The sequence below is a fragment of the Xiphophorus maculatus genome, chromosome 5, assembly GCF_002775205.1.
Source record: "Xiphophorus maculatus strain JP 163 A chromosome 5, X_maculatus-5.0-male, whole genome shotgun sequence".
Lineage (NCBI taxonomy): Eukaryota > Metazoa > Chordata > Actinopteri > Cyprinodontiformes > Poeciliidae > Xiphophorus > Xiphophorus maculatus.
Window position 1 is genome coordinate 23,589,732 of NC_036447.1, and position 17,341 is coordinate 23,607,072.

The 17,341-nt window shown below is 39.2% G+C and overlaps 2 protein-coding genes across 2 annotated transcripts in view; both read left to right on the forward strand.

Annotated features, from left to right (window-relative positions):
- Positions 1 to 3,803: 3,803 nt before the first annotated feature.
- Positions 3,804 to 8,649, forward strand: dusp5 (dual specificity phosphatase 5). Its single transcript, XM_005806507.3, has 4 exons — positions 3,804 to 4,311; positions 5,270 to 5,409; positions 5,925 to 6,144; positions 7,869 to 8,649. Exons 1-4 carry the CDS (start codon positions 3,948 to 3,950, stop codon positions 8,273 to 8,275), a joined length of 1,131 nt encoding a protein of 376 aa, XP_005806564.1. The 5' UTR covers positions 3,804 to 3,947; the 3' UTR covers positions 8,276 to 8,649.
- A 1,614-nt stretch (positions 8,650 to 10,263) lies between these two features.
- smc3 (structural maintenance of chromosomes 3) overlaps positions 10,264 to 17,341 on the forward strand; it is a 29,330-nt gene continuing 22,252 nt past the window's right edge. Inside the window, exons 1-11 of the mRNA XM_023333986.1 lie at positions 10,264 to 10,446; positions 11,072 to 11,147; positions 11,748 to 11,786; positions 11,886 to 11,953; positions 12,212 to 12,283; positions 13,321 to 13,400; positions 13,506 to 13,584; positions 14,243 to 14,360; positions 14,654 to 14,829; positions 14,988 to 15,068; positions 15,974 to 16,138. Of these exons, the coding sequence (XP_023189754.1) occupies positions 10,432 to 10,446; positions 11,072 to 11,147; positions 11,748 to 11,786; positions 11,886 to 11,953; positions 12,212 to 12,283; positions 13,321 to 13,400; positions 13,506 to 13,584; positions 14,243 to 14,360; positions 14,654 to 14,829; positions 14,988 to 15,068; positions 15,974 to 16,138 (969 nt within the window). The 5' untranslated portion in view covers positions 10,264 to 10,431. The remainder of the gene's footprint in view (positions 10,447 to 11,071; positions 11,148 to 11,747; positions 11,787 to 11,885; positions 11,954 to 12,211; positions 12,284 to 13,320; positions 13,401 to 13,505; positions 13,585 to 14,242; positions 14,361 to 14,653; positions 14,830 to 14,987; positions 15,069 to 15,973; positions 16,139 to 17,341) is intronic.

Genomic DNA, 17,341 nt, shown 5'->3' on the forward strand with positions numbered 1-17,341 from the left:
AACTCAAATGTCATAAATTAACCTCCCAAAAGCAATGGCATCATCATTTGGGCATTTCAGTATATTGATATACATAGTAATCTTTTTCATCCAGACGTCTATATTTGAAGAAAGTAAATTAAAATGTCTCTAAGCAACTGTTCGTCTCTTTATTCTCAGATATACCGATTAGAAATGATCCAAACTAAGATAAAAAAGGAAAAGTTACGTTTTTTTAATTGTCAGACTGAAGGGAAAAAAGTTACGCCTAACTGTATAATCTACACTCCTCATTTTGGGAATACATTTCAGCATTTCAGAACTTACCATCCCCACCCCCAAACAGGATTTCAGGATTTTTTTTTTTCCAAGTATTACAAGTTCAGACCAGTTTGTGTTGATGTAAGGTCTACAGTCTCTGTAGGCATCCATATTTAGATCCAAATGCCAACTGAACCCAAACAGAGTCCTGGGCCGTGTGTCAGGATTGATTTCTTGTCGTGTGCGGGCAAGTCGAGTGACGTTTAAGCCCGTTAATTAATTTTGGGGATTAGGCTTACAGGCTGAGGGATGCTGGAGAGGAGTCATGCTGGTTCACTGGGCTATACGTGGGACCGGGCGGAAGTTGGAGGTTGCTTTTGTCAGCTACTTTGCCTGATCTCTTCCTGAAACTCGGCTACATTCCTGACTAGCCCACATGGAGGATTATTCATAAGCCCTTAACACAAATTTAAACTCCTGAGAATTTGCAGGGCCGAAGAAGCCGCTGCTACTGTTAGGTCTGTAGTGGATTGTTTATAATTTTAGCTACATTGAAGTGTTATTTGTTAGACAGGAAGCTTGTTGCCTGTCGCGTGTAGTTCCGCCTTTCGACCGGATTCCTATTTCATTATGTTAGGTTGTTGTGGTCCGTTTCCGTTGTTTCACCTGGTTCCCTCACGTTTGTCATTTTTTTCAGCGGCACAAGTCTTCCTCACTCAACTGCTCCTTACTCCAAGAACAATTGTCCCAGGATTTAAGCTTTCTGTTCTTGCCACTCTCCACTCGATTGTCCTGTTGTTCCCCCGTAGACTGTGGCTCTAATTTGGGTCAGCTTGTAAGTGGTCATTTCACCCTGAGTTAATTAATCAATGGAAAATGGGGAAAAAATGCTCAAGACAACCTGGGGTTTCTATACCAATCTGTTTCTTGTACAATAAGAGTTAAAAGCTGATATAATGTCCCATTAAAAAAAAACAATCAATCATGTTCAGTTTTAAATTTATTAAAAAATAATGACCGTTTTTGAAGCTGTAGACAGCCTTGTTAGCCTGTCGCCTGAGCACAACCATTACAAAATCTGACTGCTTTGTTGATTGGCTGCTGTGAACAGCGCTAGGTTGTCTCTGACGCCGTCTCAACATTCAAATTCCACCTTCTGAGGAAAATGGAAAACACCATACTAATTTTCATGCCGAGTGACCAAGCTAACATAGTTCTTTTCTACGTTTTATGCATTCAAAAAAAGGAAGTATCACGAATAAAATCAGAAGTTGTGCAGTTCCACGTGTGCTGGTCGTTTCCCCTTTCTCCATTTCATATGTTTGTGGTTTTGGATACAAGCAGTGAGTTTAATATTAACTCTAAAAAGTAAATATAAATTAAGTATAATTAAACTAAATCATACGTAGAATTGAATACAACTATCTACAAACCTGACCACAACTGAAAGGGAAATGATATTAAAAAAAATTCCAACTCAAATGTGATTTATATACTTTATATTTGAACTGAAAATACTCATAAGGGGAAAAATATTGAAGTGTGCACAATCTCAAGCTAACATGTTGTAAAAGCACCTTGTAATTCAGAAACAGCATTCAGTCTTAGAGGAGACAGTAGATGTTTATGAAGATCCCACATCTTGACTTGGTCATATTTTCACTCTCTCTCTATCTTGCAGTAGTTTTCCACACTGTGAAGTCGTGAGACATCGACAGCCCACTTCAGCCAACATACTTTCTGCTCTGGACTGTGACTAGGGCATACCTGAACACTGATTTTCCTCTAGCGACGACATTCTCTTGTTTATTTGGACGTGCAGTCGAAACCAGGAGTTTACATTGAATAAAAACACACATTTCATAACGCAACCGCTTTGGCTGGATGCTTAGGCTTATTGTCCTTTTGGAAGACCCATTTGTGGCCGTGACGTCACTTCCTGACTGATGTCTTTAGATGTTGCTTCAGTATTTCTCACTTTTTTTTTTTCTCCTCATGATGCCATCTGTTTTATGAAGTGCACCAGTTCTTCGTTCAGCAAAATAGCCCCACAACATAATGCTGCCAACCCCTATACTTGACAGCTGGAATGGCGTTAGCAGATTTACATCCATTCCCATTTTCCTCCAAATGTAGCAACGGTCATTAAGGTCAAACAGTTTCACTTTAGCTTCACCGGACCGCAGAACATGAAAAAGTGAATATATTTGTCACACTGTACATTTGCAAACCGCAATCTGGCTTTTTATGTTTCTTTTAGATTACTGGCTTCCTCCTCAGCCTCCTCAGTCGGTACAGGACACACTTCACTGTTAACGCTGACATTTGCTGATTTCAAAATCTATGCTTTGAAATTGTGAGGCAGTTTTTTCTGTTTGTTTGTTTTGGTTGGTTTTATAAGATCTTAACACATTCTCCCAGAGATTTGAGAATGTTTTAAACAGGCCCAAACTTTTTCATTGGGAGCTAAAGCTTCTTTTTTTTTTTTTTTTTTCTCAGTCCTTCTTAATCCAGACTCCAAAAACTACAGGAGCGTTTCGTCTCATGTAAAACATGACCAGCCCTTCCCAGGAACTCCTGCAGCTTTGTCAGTGTTGTTGTTAGCCTCTTGGCAGTGTCGCTGATTAGTTTCAGTTCAGCCTTTTGAATAGTCTTAGAGAAACATCAATGTTATGCAACGTTAGCATTGCTGATGACAATTTTTACTGTGATTATTTTATTTTTGTACCCTTTTTTGTGGTAAATCTTTGTATAATTACATATTTTTGATCCAAACCATGGCTTTATTGAATTTATGTGTCTTCATTTAAATTCCCTTTGAGGTCAGTAGTGAATATCAGAAAATATATATATATATATATATACTAGTGCTTGAAGATTTTTCAGATAGAGCAGCTTCATTCCAGCTAATGTTAGGTTTTTGGAGCAAAAGCTGCATAGCATTTTCACACTTTGCCCTGAAGTTATCATTTTACAAATTTCAGTTGAATGCGTGTCACATTAACGGTAGACAGAGTTTTTGAAATGATTTATTATAATTACTTTTTTTATTTATTTATTTATTTTTTAAATCCCTATAACTTAAAGTCTAGCAGTTGCAAAACGCACACCTTTTGGACCCGGTGTGTCCAGAGAATATTTCCTTTAAGGCAACACATGTATGCATGATGTTGCATCATTTGTTGTATTCTTGCAGAAACCTCGCAACATGCAAACAGCGACCCGCCGCGAAGGCTTTGTTATGCAATAACTGAGACGGTGAGACGGCCTCTTATTTCTTTAGAAGTCATGGCGTTGCGACCTCTAAAAACCTTCAGCACCGGCTGCATGAAAAGACTGGTGGAGCTTCTTGCGGAGGGAAAGACGGAGTGAGTGAGTAATGGCTGGATCAGTAGTAGTTTCTGGACAGGGTTTCTTATTATCTACCAGAGCCCGCGGGCGGAGTCACGGCGGAGTCATGGACGTGGGCGGGCTTTTTCCTGCGAACACACCAGCGCCGGTGTCCATATATGGGTCTCGACGTCACTCACCGGAGGTCCCATTCACATAAAACCGATCGGCCGGAATCCCCTTGGAGGAAATGTAGGCACAGACTCGCACTGGGCTCGCTGCTCGCCCACTTTCGCATCTAGCTCAGTTGTTTAAGGCAATAACAACAACATCAAGAAGAAGAAGAAGAAGAAGAAGAAGAAGAAGAAGTCTTCAAAATGAAGGTCTCCAGCATTGACTGCCGGCGTCTAAAGAAGATCATCAGGAAGGAGTGCGGCAGCTGTCTGATTGTGGACTGTCGACCCTATTTTTCATTCACGAACTCCAGTATCAGAGGGTCCGTCAACGTCAATCTCAACTCTCTGGTGGTCCGGAGGTCGCGGGGAGGGCCTGTGCCTCTGCAGTTCGTCATCCCGGACGAGAGAGCCCTGTTTCGGCTCCGGGAAGGGAGCATATCGGCGATCGTGGCTCTCGATGACCGGACGTCCCACTGGCAGAAGCTGAAAAAGGACAGTGTAGCACAAATAGTAATAAACACCCTGTCGCATCTAGCGAGCGGGGCAAGCATCTGCTTCTTGAAAGGTAAGAATATTATTATTATTATTATTATTATTATTATTATTATTATTATTATATACCCGTTTGTTTTTGGTTCAGTTTTGCTAATTATAAATAATTTAATTCATGAAATCCAAATTGAGAATCTGAATGATTTTTTCCTCATCTTACATGGTTTTGTTGCCTGTTTCAGGCTGAAAGTCGTAACAAGGATATGATATAAATATCCAAATATGACAGATTTGCTTGACATTATATTATATTATATTATATTATATTATATTATATTATATTATATTATATTATATTATATTATATTATATTAGTCATAATTGGATGCATGCAATCTGACAAAATCCATGAACTAGCCTACGCGATTCACCCTTAAAATAGCTTCTTCTTTTAAAAAAAAAAAAATTTAAAAATTGGTTGACCAACATTTTGGTAACATCACCATCACTTCATTGCTTCATCGAACCTATTTTTCTCTCACTTATTGGAGAAATGAATGTCCTGCGTGCGTCAGTAGAGCGGATGAGTCAGTGCTGGAGAGACGCAGCTTGATGCTGCAGCGACTTTCGTTGGCGGCAAAGATGCCGAACCAACCTCGGTTCCTTCATCGGAACCCAATATTTACTATATAGTAAAGTGTAGTAGGTTCATCTCAGGTCGTGGCAATGTGATGGGAAGCGCATCCATCTCCGTCTGTCAGGAGGCTGGCCTAAACGGATTACCGGTCCCCTTGGTGAGGGGCTCCTGTAATTAATTACGCGTCTGTAATCAGGTTATAAACTCTCAAATCCCGCGCTAAGACTGTTTCATAAACACTGCCATTTCACAAGAAGTGCGTTCTTGTGTGAGGTTTGAAGTGGTGTTGTAATTATTCTAAGCTTCTTTTCTAAAAATGCATATCCTTTCTCTGTGTGTGTGTGTGTGTGTGTGTGTGTGTGTGTGTGTGTGTGTGTGTGTGTTGCTCGCTCAGGAGGATACGAAAACTTCTACTCTCAATACCCTGAACTTTGCACTGAGGTGAAAACCATTGACCAGAGCGGAACTGAAACCGAGAAAAGAGTCAGCAGCCACAGCGAGAAGCTTTCTCACCGCAAACCAGATTATGATCAGGTATGGAAACACCCCTCCACTCCCACACAGCTGCAAACTGTCAGGTTTTTATATATGGCACACACAAAACCAGGCTGGTATCAGAGAGGCTTATATTTGACATCAAAGCCACATCATGATATTCCCTGACCTTCAGTGCTCCTCATTTCTTTATATATATTGCAAAAAAAAAAAAAGAGAGAAGCGCAACCCCTCACTGAGGCTTTCATCTGCAACCTTTCCTCTGTCATGTGTACTATAAATAGAAAGCCTGAGAAAGCCTCAGATCTGAATGACCTCCTGTGTCTCTCTGACTGACACGTTATGAGGTTCTACTGCCCTTAATGGCTTCATTCCTCCATTTTCCAACACACTTTTTTTGTCTGTAAATGAACACAATGTGCATTTTCTCAGGGTTTTGGGTGGGTAAAAGCTGATGGATCAAGGCTGGCGGTGGATGTTTTGTCTTCTCTGAGAGGCTGTGTGTTCTTGCCCATTAACACCTGTCTTATGTTTCTGTTTTCGCTGCGCTCTAGGGTAAACCCGTAGAGATCCTTCCTTTCCTCTACCTCGGCAGTGCCTACCACGCTTCCAGACAGGACTATCTCAGCGACCTTCACATCACAGCCTTGCTCAACGTGTCGCGTCGGGACCTGCATCCGACCAGGGGCCACTATGACTACAAGTGGATCCCGGTGGAGGATAGCCCCATGGCCGACATTAGCTCACACTTTCAGGAGGCAATAGAATTCATTGGTGAGTGGCTGGATATTTTCATGACAACACTCTTGGTAGCTAAAATACTTTAATCCCTCAAGTCTGCAAAGATGCTAAATTAGGACGTTGTACAGGTTTAACGGCCACAATATTCAAATCTTAAAAATACCCAGGCTGAGATGCAAAAAGACTTACATACCTATACATAGGCATTGCTATTTTTGAAAGGCATCTTGAAATAAGTCTCCCTCTAGCTCAAGCCTGCTGCCATTCACAACTAGAAAGCTTTGAGAAACCCAGCGGTAATCAGTTTATCGTCATCACAAGCCTTCAATCCCTCACCGATATAACCCAGCCAGACTTCTGTCAGTCAGGATTTCCTCTCTAGCCTTATACCCTTCCGATCTCCTTCCCTCCTCCTCCGTCTGAACGCATAGATGGCTCTCCGATGTCGTCATCAGCTCCGCGGCCAAATCTCTGTGTTGCCGGGTGTGGTCAGTCAGTGTGACAACTAGGTGAACTGTAGCAATGGGGTCAGAATTTGTAGGCTGACTGAGCCACACAGCACAACAAGCTATTATTTGTGATGACTGGGTGGAGGGTACATACTGGGTGACTAATGCACAGTAAGAGAGGGGTTTTTTGTCCGTACGAGATGGAAATTACTGATGGCCCCGCGGCCAGCAGGGCAGCAAAATCTGTTACAGAGGGAAGCACGGCATGTAGGACAGGTAAAGAGGCTGCTGCATAACGCTCCTAGTAGCAGTAGCAAAGATAATACACAATGGGATATTTATAGCTTGGCAGAACCAAAGACACAGCTCATCCACAAGCAGCTAGCCTGACCTGTATTGTCAGTACCGTACATTGTTTGGGGACGTGATTCTGCGTAAGCCTGGTTGTTACATAAGGTATCAAAAGTGTTCCTGGGAGCAGGTTTAACCTACATTCAAACGCAGCTTCCGAAATTTATCAGCCATTAGACATGCAGGGTACACAAATAATCACAGCTGTTGGTCTTAAATTAAAATCAATCAGCAAATCCCAAATGTGTCTAACTGATGTAACGGTGAGACGGCGGAGGATAATGAATATTGCTGACCCACTGAAGTATGTCCTGTTAATTCAGAGCAAACTTTGGTCATTAAAACACCCACAGATCCTGTCCAGCTCAATTCAGGTTGGTGTCGCTCTCTTAGCAAGAGGGGCTCTCTGGAACAGATAGAAGTGGCCCTCATAGTTCCTGTGACACAGACAGGCGTGTAGGTGTGCACAGTGGCTAATGAAACTGCTGTCTGCAACCGTGGGTAGAACAGACTTGCACGCAAGGCGAATGAAAGTACAGACCTGTAGGTGTTTGGAGAATTTCTAAGAATTCTTGAAGCGTTTAAGAAAGGACATTTAGAGAGATAGGTGAAAGTAGATACGTGTGGAGGTGGTAGAATGCACCGGTAAAACCTGTAGGAGCGCGGCACGTATAGGACACACATCTGTGAGTATGGAGGCTGAATGCAGCACCCCCACATTAGTGCAGGAGCTGGTGTGCTTTGTGACTAACACCAGCAAAAGAAGTTTGTCTCCTTGCGCTACGAAGGCTGGTGTCTTTGTTTGACCAGAGTAGCTTTGGATATGTATGTTGAGAAGAAATGTGATAATTATGAGGCTAAACTGTGAGAGTTTTTGCTGTTAGGCCTCCTAACCCTCCCCCCCCCCCCCAAAAAAACGGATTTCAACAAAGATTTCTTCCTGTCTTTCCTTTTTAGATCAAGTGAAGCAATCAGGAGGGAAGGTACTGGTACACTGCGAAGCAGGCATCTCACGCTCGCCCACCATCTGCATGGCGTACATCATGAGGACCCAGAAACTGAGGCTTAATGAAGCCTTCGAGGTCATCAAGCAGCGGCGCTCCGTCATTTCGCCGAACTTCAGCTTCATGGGCCAGCTGTTGCAGTTCGAGTCCGAGGTCTTGTCCAACGCTCCGGCCATGGCTGCCACACCCGAACCGGCCACTCCGTGCGTCACAGAGTCAGCCTCGTTTTTTGCCAATGACTTCTCCGCCACTTTCAGCACCAAAAACTTTGAGCCATCCATGTTCACCCTCCCTACCTCTTGCCTGCAGTCCCCAGTACACCACCCGTTGAAACTGAGCCCAATAACTGCACTGCCTTAAAGAAAAAAAAAAGAACTATGAGTGCTTGGTAGTATTACTTGAAATTTTAAGAATCAATGCTTTCTGCGTGCCTGATGTTGAAACCAGCAGAGCGGGTAGACGCAGCGGAAATCAGCAAGAGACACAGCGAAGAGTTAAAAATAACAAAGAACTGTGTTCAACTGAAAGGTTTTCCCGTCTTTTGAGCTGCGACGATGAAACAACACAGCACAGTGATTAACTGCAATATACATGCCTTAGGTTAATATTGTGATTCACTTGCCTATTCACAATTACGGTTAGGCATTTAAACCTAATTTATTTAAAAACAATGGTCTGTTTTTTCAATAATGTAGGAAATTAAATGTGTTTAATAAATGTTTTCACCACTGAAACGTTGTCATGTTGTAATTTTTATGTATTTGAAGCAAGAAGTAAAACCCGATGATCATGTGATTATGTCCACATGAAGTGCTAAAAGGAGAAGCAACAGTGACACCTGCAGAGACTTTGAGCCCAGATAATAAGTCTCATTTTTCTGAATAAAACTCACGCTCCATGTCTTCCCAAATTGTGGTAGTTACACAAGCCACACATTATTTATAAATTAAGGTGAGAATAAATCACAGGTGGAAAAGCTGAAAAATGTATTACTATTATCCACAATTATCCTGATGTTGCCTCGTGATCAAAGCCCTGCAGCATGGACCGCCACCAAAAGGAAGCTTCTGAGAAAGAAAATTGAAATAAGACAGAATTAAAATGTGACTTCATTTTGTTTTGACAGTGTGGACAATGCTACATTTTATTATATGCGATTATAAAACAAAGAAAAAAAATATTATTTTCAGAAATCCCTATTTTGACTAAAAGTCTCAAAATGTTTTTTTTTTTTTTTTTTTTTTTTACAATACTCAATTTTTATTGTTAGAAGTTACCTCTTGTATCAAGAAATGACCTGGCACACAAATTGAGCATTTTCTAATTGCATGCCAGGAAATTTGTGGGATTAGTTTTTTGTTGGAGTTATGGATTAGGCTGCAATTATCAATACAAGCTAGGGATAACATATTTGTTTCCAATTAATATGTTTGTACACTAAGCAGAGCCATGTTTGGAAATAGAAATACTATGTGTGCATCAAAAATTTTAGTTTATTTATTACCTCGACTACTAGGCTAATTGTTTCTTGTACAAATCATTTCTATATAACTACTTTCAGCAATTCATAAATAAAAAAAATAAATACAAAATGGCTGGACATGCAAAAAAAAAGTTTTACTTCAACTACCACCAAGTTTTAAGGCAGCCATTTTGGATTTTGGGGTCCGCTTGACATTTTGATTTATGGGACATCTTTTTGTTATTTCTGGCTGGAATATCGGAAATTTCCGCTTCAAAACAAAAACTAAATGCATAGATAAAAAGGAAAGCGAAGCATGCAGTCCAAATCTTCTTTAAATGACCAAATAAGCAGACAAAGTCAAAGTCTGGTTGCACTAAATGTTTTAAGACATCTTCTCTAAGCTGTGGTACATAAATCTTTCTTGTGGCACATCTCATAATTCAAATTCTGAAAACATGATTAATCCGTGATATGAAAAGAATAGTCCCACAGGCTTCGGTGTTTTATTTTAAATTGCGATGAAGAATCACCTTTTTGTTTATGAATTTAGATAACCTATTGAGGAAACTCCTAAAATCACATTGCTCTACGCAGCTGGTTCAGAGAAAACAGCAGGGAAAGGAAGAACTGTAATAATTTTGTTTGGCGCCCAGAGGAGAAGTGTCGGATTGTACCAACTGTTTAAGGAAGGAGATGTGAATACCACTAAAGCATTTTGGAGCCAAATTAGACACGACTGTGTCATAGTTAACATTTTAATACTTCAATAGAAGTCCGTAAACTTTAAGAGGAAGATTTTTCAAAATACACACAATTTATCCGTGCCTTTTTAGCTACGCAGACCCCGTTTTCACTAAATGGTACGAGCCGCTCTATCCCGCCCCCGCCGCCATTTTCCATGTTATTCTCTGTTAGCATACACTCCATCATTATTTTTTTTTATATATGCAGCAGTTGTTCTATTGTTCCTAATTTCTCGGGTTGTTTTGTTTAGTGTGTGGGGGATATTATTCTCCAGGTGTTATCCAGGGGACGTCCTGTTAAGGCAGCCATGTATATTAAACAGGTAAGCTATCCACCGGGCTTCTGCATGGTGGAGCCTAACTAATCTATAACCGTGCTAGCTTAACGGTATGCTAATGCTAGTAAACGCTGTAAAGATTTCACACGTAATATGGCAATTCTTTTACAAAACCATATGAAGATTCTGAAATGCAATTAAAGTCAAGTTTTTTTGGTAAAGTTAGGTGTCGGTGTGGCCTGTTTTTTTTTTTAATCTTTAACTGCTGCACGTCTCCATGTCAAGAGGCTAAGCTAACGCCATTAGCCTAATAGTTGGTGTGGATTTTCATACTTTTAGTGCTATGCTTTTTATGCCAGTGGTTACCAGCATTATATTGCACGTAACTCTGCAATGCAAATGAGACGTTGATAGTGCTTTGCCTGTTATAATCAAGATATTATGTTGTTATAAGGCTGGTAAGGCTCTGAATGAAAGCTACCGCCAGCGCTTGTGTCAAATGGCCCGGTCCCGCTTTTAGGATGTGTTTTTGATGCAAAAATCTCCACATACAAAGTTCAGATACTGAGTCTATTCTCAAAGAAGCTTTCCTAAATCTGCCTTTTCCGACACCTGTATACTAATTGCACACTGTCACTATTATACTAAAGGAGATGTTGTTTATCTCTAGGTCATTATCCAGGGGTTCAGAAGTTATAGGGATCAAACTGTTGTGGACCCCTTTAGTCCCAAGCACAATGTGATCGGTGAGTTTGTGCTGTTTTTTTTTTAGTTTCAACTTTTATCCTGCATAGAAGTTTTAATTAGAGATGCAATGTTTATCATATCATGATTTCCACTGGTATGTTATTGTATGCTAGCTGCTGCTGCATGCAATGTTGATTAAGCTTTCATATAAACAACTCAAATAGGTTTAACAATTTCAAAAGAGGTGTACATCAGAACAGATGATTTCATCCAAATGAGCAACAAGAGAACTTAAAATGGTAGAAAGACCATGTATATAGGTTCAAATAAGACATAAAATCACTTGGTCTCAAAAGTTTTGATATTTTCCTTGAAACATTCATTACACCTGTAGTTTTTGCCACAGTTGATTTCTTATGTTTTCTCATTAGACATCCAGTAATTGAAACACGGTAGTCAACAAACCGCTATCTGTCATAGAAACAGAAACATATTATGGAAATGTGTCTTTTTTTGTTATGAGTAGGAAATTTCTGTCTGCCAATAATTTATCTGAAAGATATAGGTTAATAATCATTACTATCATCACAATGTTTTGCTAATATTGATTTGTGTGAGAGTTTCCATTGCTCCACTTCACCAACTTTGTTTTGTTTCAGTCGGCAGAAATGGATCTGGAAAAAGTAACTTTTTCTATGGTACGTACTCCATTACTTATTTAGCTGGATTTCAGTTAATTTATACAACAGGTGAAAAACAATAACAAAGTGACCATAATTTTAAATTGTCTTTTGCAGCTATCCAGTTTGTGCTTAGCGATGAATTCAGCCACCTGCGACCCGAACAGCGCCTGGCCTTGCTTCATGTGAGTTCTAACAACGTTCAGTCTCCTGAGTGTAGCTTGAATTGCTCTATTGGCAAAAACTTTTACAATCTTGAAACAAACAAGGTTGTTTCAAGGTTCAAACCACCTTGAAACCTTGAAACGTAAAACGTTAATGGCATGTTTAACGTGCCATTAACGTCAAAATAATGAACTATTTTAACGTTAATGGCAGGATTATCATTGTAAAAGTAAGTTTTTAATATTATTCATTATGTTTTTCCACTTCTGTTACTGCAGGAAGGAACTGGTCCACGTGTCATTTCAGCTTTTGTGGAGATTATATTTGATAACTCTGACAACCGGCTGCCGGTATGAATTGTTAACATTTTCTCTGTCATCTTTCTCTCAACCGTTGCTTTTTGAATCTCGACATGTCAGTGTCATTTAGAGTTCTGGAACTACAGAGATAGTGCATAACAAATAATGTTGAGTGACATTTCTAATCTTTGTAAGATGCTTGGAAATTTGGGCTTCAACAGTGTTTTGCTGAAAGTGTTAAAGGTTTTAAGTCATTTGGACAATGATCATAGTGCTCATAAATATGTCTGAAGTATCGTGAACACTGATTTTTTTTTTTTTGACAATACTTATATTCTTTTTAATGTTGGTTGGAGTATTAGATTGTCTTCTGTACGTATCGCTTTAACAAGATAACAAATTGTGCTCAGGGTAAAAATGTACCAAATTTCTGTAGGTGTGTCACTATACCTTTCTGCTTCAACTATATGCACTACTGATAATGATGCTAGCTGCTTCTTTAAGTATAGTAGAAATAGGCCTGGGTGATAAATTGCCCCAAAAAGTATTGCGATAAATTATGATAATGTCAATTTGCAACCGTTTTCAACTAATACAATAATAATGATAATGGCTTATTGTATACCCACTCACAGATTGAAAAAAAAAACCTTTAGGTTCTAAAGAAAATTTGAACACTGGAACTGGAAAACATTTTAAATATCCGAAATAAACAACCAAAACAACAATCATTTAAATGGTTAATGAAGTTTGACTAACCAAAATTACGTATCCTTCAATTATTCAGTTTAGACAGGGAAAACAGGCAAAAGTGGCTGGAAGTTCAAACTAATTACTTGGCAACTGGGTGTCAAATGTTTGCAGGATTTCTCATCTCTTTAACAACTATTGTCCATAAAATGATCACGCTAATCACGATTAATTCATTTATTGCTTATTGAGACAGTGTTAAGAAGAAATCTAAAGTTTGCTGAACTGAGTTAGAAACTGCATCCAGCCCCGTTGCATAATACTGTTGTATAAACCGGATAAATCAGCCGTTATGTGGGACCGTCGGCATCACTAGTGAGAAATTTCTCTCCCTCCAGATCGACAAAGAGGAGGTCTCCCTTCGCCGTGTCATCGGCGCGAAGAAGGACCAGTACTTCTTGGACAAGAAGATGGTGACGTGCGTATTGTTGCGGCTCGACCGTCCGTGTACTTGTAAAAAGTCCCACAGAAAACCGTCCCACTCTGCCTCCTTTCTAAGTTTCCTGCCCGTTTCTCATTGCAGTAAGAATGACGTCATGAACCTTCTGGAGAGCGCCGGCTTCTCTCGCAGTAACCCATACTACATTGTCAAGCAGGGAAAGGTGAGAAAACTATGATTTTGTTTCTTTTTTTAAAATTTTTTTTTTAATTCATCAGTGTGAAATGATGCTGCTGTGATGAGAGATGAACAGGAGGCTCCTACAGAATTGTCCTCTCCTCCTTAAGCCAATATTGATCTGTAATCTTTGTCATTTTTCAGAATACAGATTTGATGAGATAAATTAACTTTAGGCATTTCCATCTTTGTTGCATCATTTAATTAGTTTATAAATCCCTGAAAGCTTAGCATCACAATACATTAAAGATCTGTTGTTGTTGTATCAACCTTCTGGAACTCTCAGGTCTTCTGGTTCTGGTTCTGCTCTGCATCACCAGAACCAAACATGGAGAGGCAGCATTCAGCTTCTATGCACCACAAATCTGGAACAAACTTCCGGAAAACTGTAAAACAGCTGAAACACTGACTTCCTTTCAATCTAGACTAAAATCCCAACTGTTTAGAGTTGCTTTTGTACCATAATAAATGACTAACACTCTGATGTGTAATGACGGCTTGACAAAATGTAATGTTTCTGTTGTTGACTGTGTCTTCTATGACTTTGTATTTTTGTGGGGGGGTGTTTCGTTTTAAACTGCTTTGTTGCTGAAATGTTCTGTACAAATAAATTTGACTGACTTGATTGATTTTAATTCTCACAGATCAACCAAATGGCCACAGCGCCCGATTCTCAGCGACTGAAGCTTCTGAGAGAGGTGGCAGGAACGCGAGTGTACGACGAACGAAAGGAGGAGAGTATTTCTCTCATGAAGGAGACGGGTAAAAAGCTATAAAACCTACATAGTTTTAGTAAACTTGAAAAGAAGAAGGCATGGATCATGTCTGAGTTATAACCCTAAAGCGTAAGGCGATAATAAACCTGCAACATCTTGAGAGGGTTGCTGGTATTTTGCAGCTTTTCATCTGGATAATAATTTAATGCAACATTCTACTACAGCTGTTTTGATTTCTCAGATTTTTGCTGCAGCGATTATCAGTGAACGTCATGTACTGTTAAACTAAACTTTAGTTGACATTTTTGCACAACAACCCGGCTTGTGTGTTTTTCCCAGAGGGAAAGCGAGAGAAGATCAATGAGCTGCTGAAGTACATCGAGGAGCGTCTGCATACCCTGGAGGATGAGAAGGAGGAGCTGGCTCAGTACCAGAAGTGGGACAAGATGAGGAGAGCTCTGGAGTACACCATTTACAACCAGGAGCTGAACGAAACTCGCGCCAAACTAGATGAGGTGATGAATTTGCACAAGTCCATTTCTTACCAAGACATACTGGTGTAAATGTATAGATCAAATAGTGAAAAATGTCACTATATAGAGCTGGAAACCTCTTTGTTTTTATTGTTTCTTGAATTTAGTGGTTTTTATTTTTATTCCTTGGCCGTTTTTAGTTGTCCACCAAGAGAGAGACCTGTGGAGACAAATCCAGACAACTGCGTGACGCTCAGCAAGACGCTCGGGACAAAGTAGAGGTAAAGCTGAAAAATAAATTGATATATATGCATAATCCTTGTGTGTTCTTATCAACACGGAGGACCGATCCTGCCAAAATTGCCGATAAATATTGAAATAAATAAATGACTTGATAAAGTAATTAATGCTGCAATGTTGGTTTCAAATAATAAAAACTTTCCCAACTTATTTGATTATGACGTGTGACATGAATATTTGTTTTAGCATTTTTAACATAATTTCATTCATATTTTGAATAACACATCAGGGACTAAAAGACAAGCAAATATCCCGAATGAAGCCTGGGTGTGGCATTTGTGCTTTCTCTGTCAAATTCAAATTTTATTTTCCATTTCATTTCCAGTCTTAGCGTTTTATTAATTAGTTTACTTTTATTATTTGTCGTTTTCCCTTTTGCTAATGTCCTGTATTTAGTTTGTTTGTTTTTTTAATTGATCTTTGGCAGGATTAGACCTCCATATTTTGAAGGTGTTCAGATATTGAAAGATATTTGTTAAAAATATTTTTAACAAACATTTTGTTTAGTTGAAACAATAAATCAATGAATTCTTTGCAAGACAATTTTGATAAAAACATATTTTATTGTTAGAATAAAATTGATCATAAAAAAGTGCTACTTTTTCTTTTCATTGTATAGAAAAAATATATATTTTTCTGGGGCAGTAGAAAAATACATATGCTTGGGTTTTTATTCTACATCACCTCTCATTTTTATTTAGTCTTAGTTTTGATGCACTGAGATAAATAACTAGTTTATTTCTAGATAACTAAATAATATTCTGTCTGCAGTAATGATGTCTTGTGGAGCTGAATTGTCACTTGATGAGTCAACAAGTGAAAATTCCTCTAAAACGAATCTCACAGCCCTTTAATCTATTCTCGTTTCTTTCTTTTTTTTTTGCAGGAGACGGAGCGCGTTGTGCGCGAGCTGAAGTCCAAGGTCTCTGCCATGAAGGAGGAGAGAGAGCAACTGTCGTCGGAGCGCCAGGAGCAGATCAAGCAGAGGACCAAGCTCGAGCTGAAGGCCAAGGACCTGCAGGATGAGCTGGCAGGCAACAGCGAACAGAGGGTACGGAAGCCTCCGATCTGCGTCACACGAAAACACGTGACGGTGCACCAACACCCCTCGTGTTCATCCGCACCACTGTGGGAAAGCAGGGAGGGCTGTCTTCGCTTAAACTGGTTCTTAACTGGAAAGTCAGTTTCTTACTTGTGAATTTCTGTTCAACCTGTTGTATTGAGCTGCTGAAATGTTAAGAAAAGAGGAAACTGAACAGTTGAAACGGGGTTCCTATGCAGCCTGGAAAACTCTGGAAAAATGTGGAATTAGTTTCAAGGGTTTTCCAGGTCTGAATGAAATGGTAAATGAAAAATATTTTAATTTCTAAACTTCATTTTCTATCCCTTTCAGTCCATCTTTTCATTGGTCTTACATAATTTATCCATTCATCTTTTTACTATTAACCTTTTTTCATCTGTTTGTTTCTGTTCAGCCATCCATGTTTTCACCCATTCTTCTTTTTTCTCCCCTATATTCTATGTGCTGAGTCTTTCAAATTCCTTCAGTGAATTTGAACCAGTTGACTATAAATTAAAATGCCACTTGAGGAGTTTGAGTGAATTGTATCAACAGACATAACATTTTACTTAAATGCAAAATTTATATATATATATTTATTTGTAGTTTTTTTTTTTTTTTTTACAGTTCTGGCTTAATTGCTTCTCTGAATATGTATTTATTTTAGTAAGTTGCCTTTTTTGTTTGCATACTCCAGTTAACGATTAATCCGTTACTAAATTGATTGATTATTTCAGTGATCAATTAATCGCCATTAATTGGGATTAAAGCCGATTAATCATTTCAGTCCGAGTCTATTTTTCAAACTTCATATGGGAAAAACCGACCGTGGGCATTGCTGAAGCAAAATGAGTAATCAGCAGAATCACTATAGCAGGCCCACTATACATTTCTTTTGGGATTTTTTTTTTGCCTGCACAGTTGGCACGGATCACTCTCCATATGGCCTTGCGTAAAGTGGCCGACAGGCATAGAAGAAAATGTTTGTTTTTTGTTTTTTTTTTTGGTTTGGAGCTTCATGCTGGCAGCCGGTGTTTGGATTGATCCAATCTGGCTATGACGAGCACAACACCTTGTCTAAAGTGAAGAAAAATAAAAGGCTTCACCAGCTTTTGATATATTTTTTTAAAATATTGACAAAATGAGTGGAAAACCAGGGTGATTTTTATTTATTTTTTTTACCTATTTTGACCA

Coding starts and splice junctions, on each gene's coding strand:
- dusp5 (XM_005806507.3), top strand. CDS start 3,948: ATGAAGGTCTCCAGCATTGACTGCCGGCGTCTAAAGAAGATCATCAGG. Junction 4,312..5,269: donor AAGCATCTGCTTCTTGAAAG/GTAAGAATATTA, acceptor TTGCTCGCTCAG/GAGGATACGAAAACTTCTAC. Junction 6,145..7,868: donor GGAGGCAATAGAATTCATTG/GTGAGTGGCTGG, acceptor TTTCCTTTTTAG/ATCAAGTGAAGCAATCAGGA.